The 22,500-nt window shown below is 48.9% G+C and overlaps 1 protein-coding gene across 1 annotated transcript in view; it reads left to right on the forward strand.

The window, feature by feature from the left end:
* Positions 1–1,480: 1,480 nt before the first annotated feature.
* The window catches only part of LOC143280556 (uncharacterized), a 40,655-nt gene continuing 19,635 nt past the window's right edge, over positions 1,481–22,500 (forward strand). The window contains exon 1 of the mRNA XM_076585250.1: positions 1,481–1,604. Coding sequence (XP_076441365.1) covers positions 1,517–1,604 — 88 coding nt within the window. The 5' untranslated portion in view covers positions 1,481–1,516. The remainder of the gene's footprint in view (positions 1,605–22,500) is intronic.

Genomic DNA, 22,500 nt, shown 5'->3' on the forward strand with positions numbered 1-22,500 from the left:
TTAACCACGCTCGGCTGTCATCCCATTTCACATCACAGCACAGAGACCGTCCTGCTGGACACACTACTATGGTGTACTTATCTCCCCAAAGGTTGCAAGGTTGCGACATTTTTATGCACACAGTTGTGTGGTGTAGTATTCGCCCCTGAAATTGTACTATCAATTTTTTTCTGGAGGTGCTCAGTCAAAAAAGCACCCATATCGATTTGTTACTTCCAAATTCCAAATCTCTGTTTACTCTCTCTCTCTCTCCGTATATGTTTTTATATATAATTATATATATGTATATCTATCTATGTGTGTGTGTGTGTGTGTGTGTGTGTGTGTGTGTGTGTGTGTGTGCGTGCGTGCGCGCATGCTTGCGTGCGTGTATGTTGTTGTTTTCCCTGATCGTTAATTAGTCAATTGAACTGACTGCTTTTGGTGCTAATGGGGCACCACACATGTCATCAGCGGTCATCACAGACGTGTACGTTGTGCTTTATGACTATGATGGTACGGGAACGGTGTCGCGGCACAAGTGTCTCCATGCCCAGAGGGTTGCCCCTGGCACAATTCCGTAAAAACTCCACTTTGATTCTGAAACTGAATGTATTTACTGACAGAAAATAAGAAACAGAACAAAGAGTGGCCCTACATTGTGGCGACGATCTCTCCCCGAGGGAGAGCAGCCCGAAATTCACACTCAGAAATCTCTGTCTGTCTGTCTCCCCCCCCCCCCCCCCCCCACTCTCTCTCTCTCTCCTCTCTCTCTCTCTCTCCCCCTCTCTCTTTATGTGTCTATGCTTCTTACTGGACCACATTGTGTTGTTGTCGCCCAAAAGGATGCAGCATCAGTGACCATCACCTACTGTCCACTGTCCACTTGGGGACGAAACATCGTTGTTCTCTCAATGACCGTAACCCCCACCCCTCCTTTCCCCCGCCTTCACCCTTCGCCCTGTCACTTAGTGGGGCGATCGCTGTTACCTCTGAACCATGACTACGTCAAAAGAATCACTGAATGAACGGAACGTTTGACTTAGACCTCAACAGGGAATCCGGAAGCCATAACGAGACAGACAGTTTATGATTTATTTCAACTTCCGTCATTAAATTTCCACACGGTCAATTGAGTGAATGTTGCAACAGGAATAAGGTGATGCTGTGAAAGGCAACAACAAAAAACCACACCAAGCAACAAAACAAACAAACAAAAACAAACCCAGAAGTGCTGCTGAAATCAGGCGACAGAGTGTTAAAGAGGAAGGGGCGGGGGTGCTGCGTGTTCAGTGAGTGTGACCGGGGGTGGGACATCTTGAAGGGTGACCAACTTGTGTGTAGGGCTCCGGACGCCGTAACGAAGTGGCAGTATCCGGCCCGTGGTAGTGAGTGCAAGACTGACCATGAAGTGCGCGTGTGACGTTGTCATCCTGCCAGCACTGGCTTTTATTTCCTCACCACTGTGTGCGTGTGTCTGTGTTTGTGCAACTGTCGCGTGTAAGTCCAGCGCTGCAGACTCTGATGTCTGATTCTGATGCCAGTCACTCAAAAGGACTTGGTGCGGACTTCCGGAATTTTTCCTTTTCTCCTTGAGGTGGTTCCATGGTTTTTGTTCCCGAGTGGTGAGTGCTTTGTTTTTGTTGCATTCATTCAGAATAATTACTTGGATTTCTAAACGACAGAAGTGTTTATTAAACATTTCACATCTTAACGTCCAGTTGCATGCAAGAGGCGCCCTGACGGAACTGGTTCTAGCGGTGGACTTATGATGCAACGTTGACCAACGATCAGGTTCGAGGCCCCCTTTCGGCGTGGTGTTATGTCCTGTAGAAAGACACTTTACTCCGATGTTCCTCACTCCACCCAGGTGTGAACGGGCACCTGACTTCGGTTGGGGCGGAAGGTTAAAACGGCGGAAGGAGAGAATTGGGCTCCATCTTACAGTGCCGAGCCCTGGGCACAGTGGATATGAATTCACTGCTCTGATGGCCGTAACAGACTATGGTACCTTTAACCTTAACCAGCTGCATGCACGATATGCTTAAACCACCTTTGACGAGCAAAGGTTTGAGTCCAGGAGCTCCGCCTACTTAAAAATAAATACATAAACAAATAAAAACATAAGTAAATAAATAAATGATAACGGAAGGATGGCTTTTCTCTGTGACACAGGTGGGTTGATATCCATGAAATATGAGATAAGCTATCTTTTGATCCTCAAGGTCTGACCAGGACTGTGGCTTTATACGAACGCCACCTGTCCCTGTTTTCAGCAGATAAAGTATTGCGTGTTATAGCGTATAGGAATCAGTCCACACGCATTGACGCCTCCTTCAAATTGATACTGTCTTTTAACCGTGACCTTTACTGGCTGCTGGGGGTGCGTGCGTGCGTGCGTGCGTGTGTGTGTGTGTGTGTGTGTGTGTGTGCGTGTGTGTGTGCGTGTGTGCGCGTGCGTGCATGCGTGTGTGTGTGTGTGCGTGTGTACGCGTGCGTGTGTGTGTGTGCGCGCGTGCGTGCGTGCGTGCGTGTGTGTGTGCGCGCGCGCTTGTGTGTGTGTGCGTGTGTGTGTGTGTTTCAGTCTGTTGTCATTGCCGCTTTCTATTTATCTTGCTGTGCAAGTCTTTGTATTAGTGCCCCGTGTTGTTAATTTTTTTAACCACCACCCCCTAACTACAACTCCATTACTGATATCAAATGTCAGCATTTTGTATCCATGTGCCGAGGAGGTAGATAGCATTATAAGCACGCATTATTATTATTATTATTATTATTATTATTGTCATTATCATTAGCGATATTTGCAGCGCTAACTTTGCTTAGCGTTAAGAATTGTCCGAACTCTATAGAATCTAGCGCAGTCTTAGGAAGAAGAATTCTTAACGCGAATAAACTTAGCACTACTAAGATCGCTCATCCAACGTCCCCCACCTGATCCCCCCACCCTCCCCGCCCCCATCCAACAAGGAAACTTTACCCGGCACCAACACAAGACCCCAGTGGATTGGTGGCAGCCTGATGGTAATGCACCTGACTAGGAAGCGAGTGTTGTGCTCCCCCCCCCCTCCCCCACAAGACCTGTGAATGAGACGGTAAACCGAAGGTTCCGTGTACAGCATTCACTTAGCGCCACGTAAAAGAATCCACGGCAACAGAAGGGTTGGTCCCTGGCAAAGTGTGGTAGAAAAATCCACTTTGCAGTTTGACATGGTACAGTATATGACACCAGACATGGAGTATAATACAAACTCCTCCTTTTGAAAGTAAAACAAATACACTTGCAGTCAGGTAAAAAAAAAAGAAAAAAAGAAAAAAAAAAAGAAAAAAAGGAAGATTTTTTTTCCAATTCAGTGTGGCACTGCACTGTGTGGACGAGCTCTCCATGGAGCACACTGTACTCCGATTTTCCTCACTCCACCCAGGTGTGAATGGGTCACCTGACTCATGTTGAACAACCATCCACCTGAAGATCTAGTCATCAGCCCTATCCACATGTAATATACAGCTTCTGTTCAAACGTGTGTGTGTGTGTGTGTGTGTGTGTGTGTGTGAGAGAGAGAGAGAGTGTGTGTGTGTGTGTGCAGTGTGTGCATGTGTGAGTGTGCACAAGTTGTTTTTTTTATATTGGTATGCACTTGTTATGTATCCTAATTTCTACTGTATCTGTGTTTGTGTATGATTTTCGATTTATGTTCGAACCTTGTTATGAACTATCCCCACCTCCTCCCCCAATATTCTTTGTGACCCCGGCACGCTTGGTAGTAAAGACATATTCTATTCTATTCTATTCCCTGTTGGCAAGGTTAAAACGGCGGAAGGAGGGGATTGGGCCCTGTCTTCCTGTGCCAAGCCATAGACACAGTGAAAATGAATTCACAACACCGATGGCCGTAATAATATTTTGTATAGCGCTTATTCTTTAAATAGGGCTATGAGCGCTTTACACACACACACACACACCACCACCACCACCACCACCCTTCTCCCCCACCTCATTCCACCCACACACCCACGCAATGAGAACAATGGTGTGGGTCTGTGTTTTCAACATTAGTATAAAAGAAGTGGGTTTCCTGGTTAACAGAAGTCGTTGAACTGAGCTCTGTGCTACAGCCCAGGACTGCATCCGGTCTTTCTGATCCGCAGTCTGAACGTGTTGCTGTGAGGAGCTTCAGGGACTGAGGACGATTAATCCTTTGAGGCCGCGGTGGGTTCGAATCGGATCAGACAGAGGCATATGATTGTGGTTGTTTTTTGGTTGTTTTTTTTGTTTTGTTTTGTTTTTGTTTTTTTGTGTGTTGTTTTTGTGGTGTTTTTTTAAAACCTATTTATTTATGTACTTATATATTTACATATTCATTAATTTGTTTTTTCTTTTTTTTTCCTTTTTGTCATTCATACACGTAAAATCCCACTCGTTGATATAACAGCACTGTTTGTTACCGTGGTTTCTTTTTCCCGTGCGCTGAGCTGCATGGACATACTTCTCGGTTGACAGTCTGATCCGAAAGACTGGCGGTGACGACAAAAGCACAATGATAACCAGCCTTGTTGAGGGCTCTGGCCTCCACTATCGTGGTCTTAGCGGCGGTAAAATTTGTTTACCGTTAAGAACGTTACTAAGTCTATGGCATTAAAGTTGACTGAGGGGGTTGCCGGAGGAGGGAGGGGGGAGGAATGGGGGGTAGGGGGGGGATCTTAACGCTGAGCAAACTTTGCGCTGCTAAGGGATGGCTTGTGAAACCCAGACATGGGTTTTTGATGTACACAGGACACTGCAGCATGCGGGAGGCGGAGGGGGGGTGGTGGTGGAGGGGCTGGGGGGTGGGGGTGGGGGGCGATTGGGCGACAAATGAATGAAAACGGGAGTTCTATTTACAAGGCAGTCTCTGACTCACTGCCACAGTGAGATAGTGTTCACTGCCACCACGTACCCTCCCCCCCCTCTCTCTCTCTCTCTCTCACACACACACACGTCCAAAGCGGGTGAGCGAGTTTAGCCCCAATGTTCCAGCCCAGAGAGCCTTTGAAAGGTACTCAAGCGAGATGTGTTTGAATGGGGACGGTAACACCGCTGAACAATGACACGTCGAGAAGAAGTAGAAGTCAGACAGTTTGAAACTTACACAAAGCTTTCAAAATCCGCTCACTTATTAGCTGATTATCAATGTATGTATTGTTTTGTTTTATTGTGTCACATACTGTATGTTTTCGAAAGAAGTTTATACACCACCCCTTCATAAGGGGCTAAGGCCTTTTTTGAACAAATCATCCGAATCCGAAAACTCCCACTTGTCTGTCCATTTTTCTCTTGTCTTTCATGAGTTGAACCCTGCACCCCCACCCCCTCCCGCCCCCTCCTCTCTCCCCCCACTCACTCTCTCTGTCTCTGCCTGCGTTCTAGTCAGCCATGAATAATGACGAGGGTCTGAAATGTCATCCGTTTGACTGCCATCAACCACCAACCAACCATCAGCCATTTGGGTTTGTTCGTCCGTCATCACTGATGACCTATGTCTGTCGTCAGTCCGGTATAATCAGTTCCCTGTGGTATTTCTGGCGCATTGAGAGTGACACAGAAATGGTGAACATCCTTCACACACTTTTTAGGACACGAAAGGCAGCAACTGAATGACATATGTGCAGAATGTTTTGGTGATTTTGTTTTTGTCTTATGTTGTTGTTTGTTTTTTTGTGTGTGTTTTTTGTTTTTGTTTTTCCCCCTCTGTTCTTGTCATGTTCGTCAATGAATATTTTATACTTCCTCCGTTTCCCCCTTCCGCTCTGTCTACAACAATCTCTCTCTCTCAGCATATATATATATATATATATATATATATATATATATATATATATATATATATGTGTGTGTGTGTGTGTGTGTGTGTGTGTAAAAAGAAAATCGGAGCCAGCAAGTCCAGAAGGTTTTCCGGCCCAATAGGTCGGCCACTAGCCTTGCTGAGGGGAGTTTAACTTGATGACAAATCGCGGGATACAAATCCCATTCAACCATACATGAATGCCGGTATGTATGTATGTATGTATGTATCCACTGTCCCTCTCTCCTCTCTGAAAACAGAGTTGTCGTTTTGGTCTGTGTGCGTGAGTGGTCACATGTGTAACGAAGGTTTGCTCTTATGTTGTGGAGATTGTGACAGTGTATCTCATCTGCATTTGACATTAAGGCTAAGAGACTTACACATCCAGATCTTGTACGTGTGATTAGTAATATTACAGACATCAACATTGCATACATCTGTTAGTATTTCTGTCTCCAACCCTCTTGGGTGGTGACGGTTAGATCCTGAAGGCTACAGTTTAAAATAAGTGGTTGCTGCGTTTGTTGGGAATGATAATGTCCATGCAGTATATTATATTCTCTTGGACTGTCCATTACTTGATATCATCCAAGAAGCATGTATCACGCATCGTAGATGAAAATATATATTCTGTTCATGGCCTCTTTAAGATTCTCTTTCGTTCCCAGAGAGAGAGAGAGAGAGAGAGAGAGAGAGAGAGAGAGAGAGACTGGGTTACTACACCTCAGTCGAACGGTCTCATCACCAGGTGACGTGTAGCAGGGTGTCACTGACGTCCTCTCTCATCACCAGGTGACATGTAGCAGGGTGTCACTGACGTCCTCTCTCATCACCGGGTGACGTGTAGCAGGGTGTCACTGACGTCCTCTCTCATCACCAGGTGACATGTAGCAGGGTGTCACTGACGTCCTCTCTCATCACCAGGTGACATGTAGCAGGGTGTCACTGACGTCCTCTCTCATCACCGGGTGACGTGTAGCAGGGTGTCACTGACGTCCTCTCTCATCACCGGGTGACGTGTAGCAGGGTGTCACTGACGTCCTATCTCATCACCGGGTGACGTGTAGCAGGGTGTCACTGACGTCCTCTCTCATCACCGGGTGACGTGTAGCAGGGTGTCACTGACGTCCTGTCTCATCACCGGGTGACGTGTAGCAGGGTGTCACTGACGTCCTCTCTCATCACCAGGTGACGTGTAGCAGGGTGTCACTGACGTGTAGCAGGGTGTCACTGACGTCCTCTCTCATCACCAGGTGACGTGTAGCAGGGTGTCACTGATGTCCTCTCTCATCACCAGGTGACGTGTAGCATGGTGTCTCTAACGTCCTCTCTCATCACCAGGTGACGTGTAGCAGGGTGTCAGTGACGTCCTGTCTCATCACAGGGTGACATGTAGCAGGGTGTCTCTAACTTCCTCTCTCATCAGCAGGTGACGTGTAGCAGGGTGTCACTGACGTCCTCTCTCATCACCAGGTGACGTGTAGCAGGGTGTCACTGATGTCCTCTCTCATCACCAGGTGACGTGTAGCATGGTGTCTCTAACGTCCTCTCTCATCACCAGGTGACGTGTAGCAGGGTGTCAGTGACGTCCTGTCTCATCACAGGGTGACATGTAGCAGGGTGTCTCTAACTTCCTCTCTCATCAGCAGGTGACGTGTAGCAGGGTGTCACTGACGTCCTCTCTCATCACCAGGTGACGTGTAGCATGGTGTCACTGACGTCCTGTCTCATCACCAGGTGACGTGTAGCAGGGTGTCACTGACGTCCTGTCTCATCACAGGGTGTCACTGACGTCCTGTCTCATCACAGGGTGTCACTGACGTCATGTCTCATCACCAGGTGACGTGTAGCAGGGTGTCACTGACGTCCTCTCTCATCATCAGGTGACGTGTAGCAGGGGGTCACTGACGTCCTCTCTCATCACCAGGTGACGTGTAGCATGGTGTCTCTAACGTCCTCTCTCATCACAGGGTGTCACTGACGTCCTCTCTCATCACCAGGTGACGTGTAGCATGGTGTCTCTAACGTCCTCTCTCATCACAGGGTGTCACTGACGTCCTCTCTCATCACCAGGTGACGTGTAGCATGGTGTCTCTAACGTCCTCTCTCATCACAGGGTGTCACTGACGTCCTCTCTCATCACCAGGTGACGTGTAGCATGGTGTCACTGACGTCCTGTCTCATCACCAGGTGACGTGTAGCAGGGTGTCTCTAACGTCCTCTCTCATCACCAGGTGACGTGTAGCAGGATGTCACTGACGTCCTGTCTCATCACAGGGTGACATGTAGCAGGGTGTCACTGATGTCCTCTCTCATCACCAGGTGACGTGTAGCAGGGTGTCACTGACGTCCTCTCTCATCACCAGGTGACGTGTAGCAGGATGTCACTGACGTCCTGTCTCATCACAGCGTGACATGTAGCAGGGTGTCACTGATGTCCTCTCTCATCACCAGGTGACGGGTAGCAGGGTGTCACTGACGTCCTGTCTCATCACCAGGTGACGTGTAGCAGGATGTCACTGACGTCCTGTCTCATCACAGGGTGACATGTAGCAGGGTGTCACTGACGTCCTCTCTCATCACCAGGTGACGGGTAGCAGGGTGTCACTGACGTCCTGTCTCATCACCAGGTGATGGGTAGCAGGGTGTCACTGATGTCCTCTCTCATCACCAGGTGACGTGTAGCAGGATGTCACTGACGTCCTGTCTCATCACAGGGTGACATGTAGCAGGGTGTCACTGACGTCCTGTCTCATCACCAGGTGACATGTAGCAGGGTGTCACTGACGTCCTGTCTCATCACCAGGTGACGGGTAGCAGGGTGTCACTGACGTCCTGTCTCATCACCAGGTGACGGGTAGCAGGGTGTCACTGACGTCCTGTCTCATCACAGGGTGTCACTGACGTCCTCTCTCATCACAGGGTGTCACTGACGTCCTCTCTCATCACAGGGTGTCAATGACGTCCTCTCTCACCAGCGGGACCAGCCCTTTACAGGCTCCCTGAAGCCAAGCGGTAGCACCTTCCTTCACCTTCACCTACCTCATGATGCAGTGGAGGGTCTTCGGGGCACCGCAGAGGATTTCTAGACCAGTTCTCTCCATCGGTTCCTGTCTCTCACAGCTCTCTGTGAATCTGGGGAATTCAGTCTGTCCATTCTTTGATGCTGTCCTGCAACATTTTCTTTTGCCTCCCTCTCTTCGTGCTGCCTGGTACAGTGCCTTGCAGAATGGTCTTTGCGAGGTTGTCAGATCTTGTGACGTGTCTGTACCATTAATTCTGAGCTTTCTCCTCATGATGACGGTTAGGAGGTCATCGTGGGGTGCGATGGCTTGAGTGATCTTCTGTCGGACCTCAGTGTTCATGACGTGCTCAGTGTAGGAGAAGCATCTCATTTCCATGGCTTGGAAATGAAATGAAATGAAATTATGGTGCTTAGAGCCTCGCCGACCACTAAGGCCATCTCAAGGCTATCGCCGCGTCAATTACTACTACAAGGCTAAAAAAAACCCACCCAATTAAAACGAGTCACCACTTCAAACTTTCCACTCCAAAGTTAAAAAAAAAACTTCCATAGTTTAAAACCTTCAAATCTGGTTAAAAAGGTTCACTTCTTTTAAGAAGTCCATCAGCGCCCACGGAGGGACATCACGAAACAAAGTCTTCAAAGAAACCGCCGTGTAATGTCTGCGTCTAACGTCATGCAGATCCCAACAGTCAAGGAGCACGTGTTTCACGGTGAGAGGCTCGTCACAGGGAACGCATCGAGGGGCCTCCTCCCCCTTCAACAAGTAAGAATGAGTAAAAAAAGTGTGCCCCGTACGCAGTCTGCACAGCACAGATTCCTCCTTTCTGTTCTTCACCCCCGAAGGGAGGGTCTCTTTTAGGTCCGGACGGATCTGGAAGAGCTTGTTGTCCGTCTGGGTGTTCCACTTCTCTTGCCAAAGATCCTTAACGTAAGTATTGACCTTCCGCTTCATGTCTGTATAGGGTACCAAGGATCTGGACAATTCTTTCTTTACAGCGTTCCTGGCCAGCAGGTCCGCCCTTTCGTTACCACGAATGCCAACATGTCCGGGAACCCAGGCCAACACAACCTCGTATCCTTTCTTCGTTGTGAGAGTAAAAGTTTCATAAAATTCCAGCAGTTTGGGATGAGTGATATTCCTGCAGGCGATCGCCTCCAGGGCTGATAAGGAGTCGGAAAAGATCATGAATCTCTTCTGTTTGGAAGAGAGAACCATTTTTAACCCCAGGACCAGTGCGGTCAGTTCCGCGGTGTATACCGAGCTGTCAGACAGGATGTGTTCCGTTGAGGGCCGGTCAGGAAAGGCGGGACAGAACGCAGATGCGGCGACTCCGTCCTCTGACTTGGAACCGTCAGTGAAGATGCCTTGAAAAGTGGGGAATTTGTGGCACAGTTCCGAAAAGTAGGTTCTGTAGGCCAGAGAACTGGTGGTGTCCTTACGGTACGAGGCCAGATCGAATCGGACCTCAGGTGTTGTAAAGGTCCACGGGGGGCTGTCAGGGAACTTAGAGAAATCTGAGATGCCACCGACATCCAGATCGGCATTTTCCAAGTGCAGCTGAATGCGGAGTCCGAGAGGAGGTATGCAGTTTGGGTTGTCTGTAAATTTCTTATCGAAAGGGTTGTTGAATACAGCATCGTAAGCAGGGTTTGTAGGTTCCGAAAACAATTTCAAATAATAGTTCAGGGTCAGCTTCAGTCTGCTGTTGGAAAGAGGCGGTTCCCCCACCTCTGCGTACAGGCTGTGCACAGGGGTGGTGCGGAAAGCACCTAAGCTGAGACGGAGCCCTTGGTGGTGTACAGGGTCCAACAGTTTCAGGTAGGACGGTCTGGCCGAGCCGTATACAACACTTCCATAATCCTGTTTGGACCGGACCAGGGCTCTGTAGAGGTGCAAGAGAGTCCTCTTATCAGCACCCCAGTTCATGTGTGCCACAACTCGGATGATGTTCAGGGCTTTTAGGCAAGATATTTTCAGCTGTTTAATGTGGCTGAGAAAATTCAGCGTCTGATCGAAGACGACCCCTAGAAATCTGGCTTCCTTGACCGCCGGGATGGAAGATGTTCCCAGACGGATTTCAGGGTCCTGATAGAATTGGCGAAAATTATGAAAGTGGATGCATTCAGTTTTGGAGGACGAAAATGTGAAGCCATTCTCCTCTGCCCAACACTGGATTTTGTTGACGCAGAGCTGAAGCCGTCGCTGGATGCTGGCGTACGTGCTGCCGGTTGCATATAAGACAAAATCATCCACGAACAGCGAGCTGTCCGATCCTTTCTGAACGGATTGAACGATGTCATTAATTTTGATGCTGAACAGAGCCGGCGACAGGATGCTCCCCTGCGGGACACCCAGCTCCTGCTCGTGAATGTCGGACAGGGTGGTGCCGACTCTCACCTGGAATTGTCTGTCTTGTAAAAAATTGTGGATAAACTGAGGCAGGTGTCCTCGGAAGCCGAGCTTGTGCAAGTCGGAAAGAATACCAAATTTCCACGTGGTATCGTAAGCTTTCTCCAGGTCAAAAAATATGGCCACCACATGTTGTTTGTTGACGAAAGCATTTCTTATCGTGGTTTCCAGACGAACCAGATGGTCAACGGTAGAGCGATGCTTGCGGAAACCGCACTGTTCCTTCGCCAGAAGGCCGTCGGTCTCTAGTTTCCACATCAGTCTACCGTTGACCATCTTCTCCATCAGTTTGCAGACGCAGCTGGTCAGTGCAATTGGGCGGTAGTTGGAGGGGTTCGAGGGGTCTTTTCCCGGTTTCGGCAGCGGGATTATGAGGGCTTTCCGCCAGGAGGGTGGAAAGAAGCCTGTGACCCAGATGTGGTTATAAACTTTAAGCAGGGTGTCCAGACAGGTTTGGGGAAGGTGCTTTAGGAGTTTATAATGGACTTCGTCCATTCCTGGACAGGAATCCGTACAGGTCTGAAGGGCAGATTTAAGTTCGTTCATTGTGAAAGGAAGGTTGTAATTCTCTGTGTTGTCGGAAAAGAAGTTACATGGTGTTTTTTCTGACAGGTTTTTGGTTTTAAGAAAGCGAGCAGATTTGTTAGCAGATCTCGAGTTCTGTTCTATTGTGGAGGCAAGCAAATTGGCAACTGCTTTCTTCTCTGTGACCAGAGCGTCTGAAAGTTTAAGATGGTGGAAGGTCGGGCATGCGTTTTTGCCCTTACACGGCTGCTCAGCCGAGCACAAAATCCACCTCTTTAGTTTCCGAGCAGCGTCTAGCGTCTGGGGTCAAACTTTTTTTAATGCCAGACTTTCCCACCACACTCTGCATTGGCCGGCGCATTCACCGCGCGCGGTATTTCTGGCCCCGCGTGCCAAACCTGGACACTGCCTTCTTTGTTTCACTTGGCCCCGCAGCCCCTGCCCCACTTTTCTCACGCTTCCATAGCATCCACACATTTCCTGCAGCGATTACACTCACCCTGCTCTACATGCCCCTGCTGCTTGCACTCACCATGCTACAGTGTGTTCATTTAAACACTTGTTGTGCTGACAAGAAAAAATCTACAACTCAAAAGGGTGGGCTGATCTGCATGCAGGCATGCTAAATGTTTTGGTGATTTTTACGATTTCATTGTAATAAGCGTATGTTTTCTTAGAGAGGGATTTAAATTTTACGATTTTTGCGATCATGTTTCTGCTTGACCTTCTCTTCTCTTTCTTCATGCATGTTTCAACCGTTGCCGCAACAGTTGCTATGTAAGAAAATATATTGTGTTTGGAGTCAATGGAAAGCTCATTTTGCATTCTTTGTAGAAACCCACTTCTTTTGTCGTTATTTCCAATCCATCCGGGAAGATGATGCGCGAAAGAAACAAAGCAGATTTACCGCTGAACAAGCGTACAGCGAGTGCCGCTGGCACGGCCTGTTTGTCAGCCACGTTTATTTATATCCATGCCCTACTTCCTGGGTTCATGAACTTTCGCTGGGCCAACTAAAGTGCCAGCACTGAACATCCGTGCTTAATTCTTTTTAAAACCCTCCACACTTTCTTCTTGGGTGTGTTGGAGGTTAAGGAAGAGCAGAAATCTCTCCAAGACTTCCTCTGGCTCTTTTTAAAAACATACCTGGCTTTCGCCCTCAGCTGTTGATGGGTTCGAACGCTATCGGACTCCGGTCTCCGAAAGACGCGTCGCTGCGCTCTCTTCCGAGACTTGCGGGCCTCCCGACATTCCGCGTTGAACCAGGGCGTTCTAGGGACCTGAGGCTTGGAGGTAGACGATGGGACTGCTGCTTTGGCGCAATCTAAAACGATCCGAGTCAGAGCGTCAGCAGGGTCCTTGCTTTTCAATACTGTTTCTTCCTGCAGCTCCGCTCTTATCTTCGTGGTAAAAAAACTCCAGTCTGCTTTGTCATAGTTCAGGCGGTCAGGCAGAGAGTCACCTTCTCCATCTGTGGGGCGGAGGACAACAGGAAAGTGGTCACTCCCGTGCAGATCGTCGTGCACTTTCCACTCGTAGTCCAGGACCAACGATGGATCGCAGACCGACAGATCTAAACACGAGAGCTTTCCAGAGGACAGATGAAGGTAAGTGGGAGACTTGTCGTTAAGACAGCACAAGTCCATGTCGAAGAGAAGGTTTTCTAAGAGAAGACCTCGGGCTGATGTCATCTCACTTCCCCAGAGCGGGGAGTGTCCATTGAAGTCGCCCAACAGTAAAAACGGACGTGGGAGCTGGTCGACCAGGTTCATGAGGTCCTGCCTCAGAACACGGACGGAAGGAGGAAGGTAGAGAGAGCAGACAGTGATGGTTTTCTCAAGTGTGACTCTGACTGCCACCGCCTGTAAAGGGGTGCTTAAAAGAACTGTACTGTATAAAAGGGACTTGCGAATAAAAAGAGCGACACCTCCCGTCAATCCCCTCTTGCTTCGGTTGAGCGGGTTTAAAAACGGAGTTAAAACCAGAGAGAGATAAAACCTTGCCATCTCTTTGCAGAGTCTCCTGCAGCGCCAGCACTGAAGGTTTCAAAGCACGACAAAGCAGCTGGAGTTCCTGAAATTGGCGTAGAAGCCCCGGATGTTCCAGTGGATCACTGCCATTAAAAAGGTTAAAAAAAAATAAAGCAGCAGCCTATTCCATCGCTACCCCCTGCTCCTCTGCTTGCGGTGGCTCAAGGTCGGCCAGGATGGAGTATTTGTTTTTTGACATAAATTTTTCGGGTTCCGACCGGGTCGGAATATCCACCACCTCGGCCCCTCCCGATCCCGCTGTGGCCGCAACCCTCCCCTCCTTGAGTTTTGGAGGTAAGGGGGGCTTCCGGCCACTTCCGCCAGCCCGAGGGCCAGGCAGATGAGAGGCGGGGCGAGGGGGGCCGGGGGGTGGGGTGGGGCGGGAGGCGGACAACGTGCCTCCGCCCGAGGCTTTTCTCTCCCGCCCAGCAGCCCCTGAGGACTGCCGCGCAGGATGGGAAGGGGTGGACACAGCGCCTCCACCCAAGGCCAACGGTTCCGACGAGGCGGTTAAGTCGTCCGTCTGCGTTCCTGTGGACGTCGTCTGGACCGCGACGTCCACCGTCCTGGATCTGACGACAGAGGCATACGACGCCTTAGGCGACGCGGCCTCCACCTGTTTCCTTGCCTCATAGAAGGAAATTTTCTGTTCTGTCTTGACTTTCTGGATTTGTTTTTCTTTCTTCCAGGCGGGGCAGTCCTTCGATGAGGACGGGTGGCCACCTCCGCAGTTCGCACACAGGGCTGCACTGACGCAATCGCCCTGGTGCGCCGCCTTCGAACAGGTGCCACACGCCTCTTCCTCCTTACATCGGTCTCTCACGTGTCCGAATTTCTGACACTTAAAGCATCTCAGAGGGGACGGTACGTACAGGCTGACATTAACTAGCAGGTATCCGACCCGAATGTCCTTGGGGACATCCGGGCAGCAGAAGGTGAGGAAGAAAGTGTTGGTCGGGACTCTGTCCGACCCCTTCCTCACCGTCACCCTGTACACATCGGTCACTCCCTGAGAGGACAGTTCGCTCTTGATCTCGGCCTCAGACACACCTTTCAACTCCGGGCATCTGATGACTCCCTTTGAGCAGTTGAGACCTTTGTGAGGGGAAATCTTCACTGCCCTATCCACGAAAGTGGTCGCCTTGAGAAGGAGCTGTGTCTGTCTTTTGGATTCTGTCTGTACTAAAAACGCTCCGCTCCTCAGCCTCTTGATGGATCTGAGCGATCCTGCCAGACACTGAAAGCCCTTCTGGACAGCGAAGGGGCTGAGAGCCGACAAGGGCTTGTCGTCATCAGCGCCCTCCATCACTAGCCACGATGGCCAAAAACCAGAGGTCTCAACGACCTCTGACTCAGAGTCTGAGTCGTCCGTTCCCTGTCGTCGTCTTTTTCCGAGTTTGGGGGGGTGTATTTGTTTAGGATTCATGTTGAAAGAAAAATGTGAATTCATCCCTCCCTTACCCACCCACCATGGGGTCCAACTTAGGGGCCAGGGTCAAGGGAACACCAGCTTGACCCCTTCCAGGTTTCGGGAGGGATATACAACCAGCAGCCCAGCTCCAACGTGCTCCCCCCCGATCATGCCCAGCTCCCGGGGACAGAGAGCCGAGCACTACGGGGGTTACCTTCGTCAGCCACTAAACTGCCAGTCTTGACCCAGCCCCACGAAGGGGTAGCCGATTGACACACACGGGCCAATGTGTGCCGCCTGTCTTAGGAGAGGTCCGAGCCAAAGGGATGTGTTGAGAGCAGCGTGCTCTCTCAATCCCCAGGATCTCATTCCCCTCCATCACAGGTCGCGCCGCACGGCAAACACGGCGGGCCTAAAGAAGGCCGCAGAGAAAAAAAGAATGTGGAAAAGAAGGCTTGATGGGGAGCTGAGGACAGAAAAGAGGCGGTAAAAAGAAGAACAAAGAATAGCGAAAGGGACAGTGGGTCACGTTTAGTTTGGGCCTCACTCACGACCTGTTCGGCATGGGAAGCCCTATCAGGGGCATCAGTACAAAACCACCACTTATTCAGCCCTAACAGCTACGATGGCTATGTAGGCTGTCAATTAAGACCTGGGACCAGAGCACCAAACCCCAAGAAGCACTGATGCCCCCGCCGACATAGCTCGCTCGATCACTGGCCACTAAGCCTCCCGACCACGACAAGGTAGTGACCCTCCCGGGAGTGGGTCAGGAGAACACCAGCCTGACCCCCTCCAGGTTTCGGGAGGATGGCTAGGAAAGACAGCACTGAGAAGTATGAGATGACTGTGGTGAGGGGTGAGTGTGATGAAGGTGAAAGTTATGAGAGTGATGAGGGCGATAGATATGAGGGTGGTGAGGTTGAAAATCTTGAGGGTAGTGATGTATTATGGGGGTATGAGGGGGAACGTTATGAGGGCGATGAGGGTGAACATCAATCATTTGGATGACGAGGGTGAACGTTATCAGGGGGACGAGGGTCAATGTTATGAGGATGATGACGGTGAATGTAATGAGTGTGAACGTTATGAGGGTGATGAGGGTGAATCAGTGCGGGTGATGATGGGTTATGGGGATGATGACTACTTATTAGGGTGATGTCGGGTTATAGGGGTGATGGGGGGTGGAGGTGATCACGGATGATGAGGCTGATGATGGATGACGCTACTGAGAGATATTAGGGTGATGAGAATGAGGGTAATGAGAGTTATCGTGAGAGTTATCGTTATGTCAGGTCAAATAGATATATCTGCTACTGGTAACCTGGATCCCAGTACTACCTGTCACAGGGTCGAATTGCTGGCGACTAAACCAGCACCCCCACCAGTCCTCTCAGGAGGATGGTGAGGAGGGTGGCTAGACACCCTGGTGGAATTAAATGACCCATCAAAGGGCGCCAGCTCTGGAGAGCTACCTGCGACCACCTAGCTAAGGGAGTAAACCCTGACAGAAAATCCGGTGCGGGGCCCCTAAGGCGGTTGGATGGCAAACTTTGTCACTTTCCGGCAGCTCCTGCGGCCGCGTTGGCACCAAAACGTAACAGCCTTGCTGTTCCTTTGGATCTGTCAGCGAGGTGGAGAGGGGGGACAAGCTGCATGGGCAACAGCCTGTCTACCATATTACATTGCCCAGGCTTATATCTGTCCATCCACCCAATTGGCACCAACTGGATCTGATCCTAGTAAGACGAGCTGCCATCAAAAACCTTCTCCACACTCGCTCTTACCACAGCGCAGACTGCGACACAGACCACTCTCTGGTATGCTGCAAGATCAGACTGCAACCAAAGAAGTTCCACTGCTCAAAGAAACAAGGGAACTCTTGCATTGACGCCAGCAAGATGTCTCAGCCAGACGTTGTAGAACAGTTCGCAGGGGCCTTTGAGAGAGAATTCGATGCATTGCAGTCCAGAGACTTTGCCACAGTAAGATAGGAAACGCTCTGAGACACCATGCACCGCATTGCTATGGCCACCTTTGGGGAGAAAACCGCGAAGTCCCACGACTGGTTTGAGGCCAAATCATCAGAGATGACTCCCAGTATTGAGGCCAAGCGCGCTGCACTCACCGAGTACCAACGGTCACCTAGTGAGAAGAACCTGCAAATCCTCAGGGCTACCAGGAGTAAGGTTCAGCTTAACGCCAGGCGATGTGCAGAGCTCAGCGAAGAGATACAGAATGCTGCTGAAAGAGGCAACATCCGAGGGATGCATGATGGCATCAAGAAAGCACTGGGACCAACACAGAGCAAGACTGCCCCCCTCAAATCCTCCACTGGGGAAGTAATCAACGATCCTAGCCAGCAGATGGAGAGATGGGCGGAACACTACTCCGACCTCTACTCCACAGAAAACATGGTGTCCAACTCAGCCCTCGATGCCATCAAGTGCATGCCGGTCATGGAAGAACTTGACGCAGAGCCAACTGAGGACGAACTCAGCAAGGCCATTAACAGCCTGGCATCAGGCAAGGCACCTGGCAGCGACGGAATTCCCCCAGACCTCATTAAACACTGCAAGACTACTCTTCTGCATCCTCTGCACACAGTCCTCTGTCAGTGCTGGAATGAGGGAGCTTTACCGCAGGACATGAGGGACGCCAAGATCATCACCCTGTACAAAAACAAGGGCGAAAGGAGCGACTGCAACAACTACAGAGGCATCTCGCTTCTCAGCATTGTAGGCAAAGTCTACACTCGGGTCCTTCTAATCCGCCTGCAGAAACTGGCCGAACGCGTTTACCCGGAATCACAGTGCGGTTTTCGAGCAGAGAGATCCACAGTAGACATGATCTTCTCCCTTCGCCAAATCCAGGAGAAGTGCAGGGAGCAGAGGATGCTCCTGTATGTCACATTCATTGACCTCACCAAGGCCTTTGACCTAGTCAGCAGAGACGGCCTTTTCAGGGCTCTTCGAAAGATCGGCTGCCCCTCCAAACTGCACAGCCTGATTGAGTCCTTCCACTCCAACATGAAAGGGACGGTGCAGTTTAATGGTAACCTCTCCAAGCCCTTCGACGTACGCAGCAGTGTCAAACAAGGCTGCGTCATCGCCCCCACCCTATTTGGAATCTTCTTTGCTCTTCTCCTGAGGCATGCGTTTAGCACAGCACAACAAGGGACCAGATCAGATGGCAGGCTCTTCAATCTCGCCCGCCTCAGAGCAAGGACAAAGTCCGCGAAGCCCTCATCAGAGACATGCTCTTTGCCGACAATGCCGCAGTTGTGACCCACACCCAGAGGGACTTGCGATCACTAATGGACCGCTTCTTCCAAGCCTGCAAAGATTTCGGTCTGACCATCAGTCTCAAGAAGACAAACGTCCTAGGCCAAGACACGCCATCTCCACCAGCCATCACCATTGATGACTACGAGCTTGAAGCCATCCATCAATTCACTTACCTTGGGTCCACCATCACCGACAACCTCTCCCTTGACACCGAGATCGACAGGAGGATCGGGAAGGCAGCCACAACGCTAGCCCGCCTCACACAAAGAGTGTGGACAAATCCCAAGCTGACCACGAAGACAAAGATGGTTGTATACAACGCCTGCGTCCTCAGCACCTTGCTGTATGGCAGTGAGGCGTGGACCACACATGCTCGTCAGGAGAAAAGGCTCAATACCTTCCACCTGAGAAGCCTACGGCGCATACTCGGCATCTCCTGGCAAGACAAGGTGACAAACACCGAAGTCCTGACTCGCGCTGGCCTCCCGACCATGTATACCATGCTGAGACAGCGTCGGCTGCGCTGGCTGGGCCACGTTTGCCGCATGGAAGATGGTCGCATCCCAAAAGACATCCTTTATGGAGAGCTCGCCACGGGGCAGAGAAGCATCGGCCGCCCACAGCTGAGATACAAAGACGTTTGCAAACGTGACATGAAGGCGCTTGGGATCAACACTGAGTCCTGGGAGGACCTTGCAGATGACTGCAACAGATGGAGAAGTACTCTCAAGAATCAGCTACGGATCGGTGAGGACAAACTGTCAATTGCTGCAGCAGAAAAGCGAGCTCGCAGAAAAGGGATGGCAGCCAACAGACCAGCATCAGCTTACACATGTAACCGCTGCGACAGAGACTGTCTCTCTCGCATCGGTCTCTACAGTCACAGGCGACGCTGCTTGGTCCAAGCAGACAGCCCAGTTAGACATTAGGTCGGATATACTCTATCCATGGTCAGCCATGACCGAAGGAGGCCTACTACGTGAGGAATGAGGGTACATTTTGGTTGAGGACCGCGTAATCTGCCTGTTCTCAACGCTTCGTTTCACAATATTCAAGCGTCAGTTTCTCAAGCAAGAGTCACACACACGCGCGCGCGCTGGAACGCAAAAATTAATGAGAGAAGGAAACTTCTATTTTGTGTCATTGTAAAATGTTCTGAAAGAAGAGAGAGAGAGAGATGACGGCGTGAAGTGACGGTATTGACGATGCATGTGATATCACCTCTCAAGCGCCTGTGCGCACACAAATAACGTTAGCACACATTATGCATGGTCTCAATGGAGCTACCACCACCACCTGCATTACACACACACACACACACACACACACACCGCAGCAACGTCGACTGAAGAATTCTGTCACACACACACACACACACACACACCGGATCGTCGACTGAAGCATTCTGTCACACACACACACACACACACACACACACCGCAGCAACGTCGACTGAAGAATTATGTCACACACACACACACACACACACACACACACCGGATCGTCGACTGAAGCATTCTGTCACATACAGGCACACACACACACACACACACACGTACACACGGCGGGGGAGCGGAGTGGGTCATGTTCACAATACTCTTCTTCATAATATGTACATCCGCCCGCTTACCCTCACACAACACGCACAAACACCGACTCACTTCCATCCACCCACCCACACATTGACAACACGTTCAGAACGTGCTCGCACACTTTTTCACTACCAACGGCTGATCAGCCGTGCGTGCCATAACCCAGATAATCACAGTTCAACTGCCTTCCTACACATGGTGAATGTGTGTCTGTCGCTTTCTCTAGACCACTGCCAGAAAAAAGTGAGTTTCAGGACATTCCATTGTGAATTCCGTGATGGACGCTAGTGGATCTATAGTGGTCAGCTCAGAGTCTGTCCACACCAACCAACGTTCGCCCAGGTCATCCATTGATTAATTTTCCCCAAACGCAGTAGTGCTCATGGGACTAAAAGCTGTTGCACTCGCATTCTTTGCTGGATTCACGGACGAAGGTGTGTGTGTGTTTGGCGGAGTCTTGTTTTGATTTTAAGCGTTGTGAATTGTTATCAGTGGCTGCAAGTTTCAGGTAAGAGAGATACCAAAGGTATTTCACTTCACAGTTGAAATGTTATCATTGGGTATTAGTGTCAGAAAAAATACATGTAACACAAAGTCTCCGGTGTCATGGTTTTTGAAAGGTATGAAAACGTTGTCATATGCAAGAAATTATCACCGTCTTTGTTTAATGGACACATTTGAATCACATTGCTTTCCATCTCATTCAAACTACAGAATTTGAGAATACCCCAAGACAAACGACAATTTTTTCCCAAATTGACCAATCCTCTATATTGCTAACGAAAAAAATAGAAGTTGTCAGTTCTCTTAGGAATTCTGATCAATAGCAATCTAAAATGATCAAAAGACCTAGAAAGTATATCCCAAAGTCTTGCATTAAAACTGTATCAGTCAAGAAAATCATAGAATTAAAACAAACAAACTTACATTCGTTTATTCGTTACGAATCTTATCTTCTTTTATTCAATCTGATATAGATTATGCTTCTACACTTTGGGATTAGGCCAACAATAATCTGCTTAACTCATTAATAAACATAAAGAGAGGGGACGCTGAATTAACTTAAGTCAACCTCTGATAGATTCTGACAATACACAACCAGACATCCTCCCTCTCAAAGATAGACTTTTGTATATTTAAAACCTGTTCATGCATAGAACACTCGATGGTAATGCTCCCTCTACTTTTGTTCACTTCAGATGATTATTGAAACTCGCATAAAATCAATCTCTGCATTTACAACCATTACTTCATGTATATCGAAGTCTTACATATTATCTGGGTTGGTCATAGAATCTTGTTCCTTCAGTGAAAATTTAAATAAAACATTCAAAGTGAACTTTCATTACTTTCTTATCAATCTTTCAAATTTGATACCACAATAATCCAAAAATGTATTGATGATCGTTCATTATTAATGAAAATGTTATTCTGTGTGTGTGTGTGTGTGTGTGTGTGTGTGTGTGTGTGTGTGTGTGTGTGTGTGTGTGCGTGCACAACTATGGAATTTGACATGTGCTTCATTTATTTGCATGATTTAAAAAAAAAAAAATCTGATTTGGGTGTTGTTATTGTTGTTGTTTGTTGTTGTTACACAAATGAATAAATAAATAAATAAATAAATAAATAATAACTATAATGTAAAAAGATAAATAAATAAATAAATGAGATAACAATGATGATAAATAAGCTGAATTAACTTAAGTCAACCTCTGATAGATTCTGACAATACACAACCAGACATCCTCCCTCTCAAACGGGCACACACACACACACACACACACACACACACACACACACATACATACATATGCGCACACGTGGAGTGATGGCCTGGAGGTAACGCACACACACACACACACACACACACACACATACATACATACATACATACATACATCAATCCTCTATATTGCTAGAGGATTGGTCAATTTGGGAAAAAAAATGTCTTTTATTTGTTTGGTGTGGTGTTGTTGTTGTTGTTTTGTTTGTTTGTTTTTTTTTTTGGGGGGGGGGTTGTTTGTTTGGGTTTTTTTTGGGTGGTGGGGTGGTGGTGGAAGGGCTGTTTTTGTTTTTCTTCTTTGCCCGAAAGGTTGGATGCAAAAAACAACAGCGACAAATGATTATTCTACTACTCCCTTGAAATAAGATTAATTTCGTTTCCTTCCGTTTCTCTCTCGCTCTCTCTCTTTCTCTGTGACTGTGTGTAATTACTTTTTTTTGGGGGGGGGGGGGGGGGGGTTGTTGTTGTTTGGTTTTTGTTTTGTTTTCCTAAGGAAGTCGATTTTTCTACAGAATATTGTCAGAGACAACCCTTTTGTTGCCGTGGGATCTTTGACGTGCGTTAAGTGCATGCTGCACACGGCACCTCGGTTTATCGTCTCATCCGTATGACTAGCGTCCAGACCACCAATCG

Source organism: Babylonia areolata, chromosome 3, assembly GCF_041734735.1.
Source record: "Babylonia areolata isolate BAREFJ2019XMU chromosome 3, ASM4173473v1, whole genome shotgun sequence".
Lineage (NCBI taxonomy): Eukaryota > Metazoa > Mollusca > Gastropoda > Neogastropoda > Buccinidae > Babylonia > Babylonia areolata.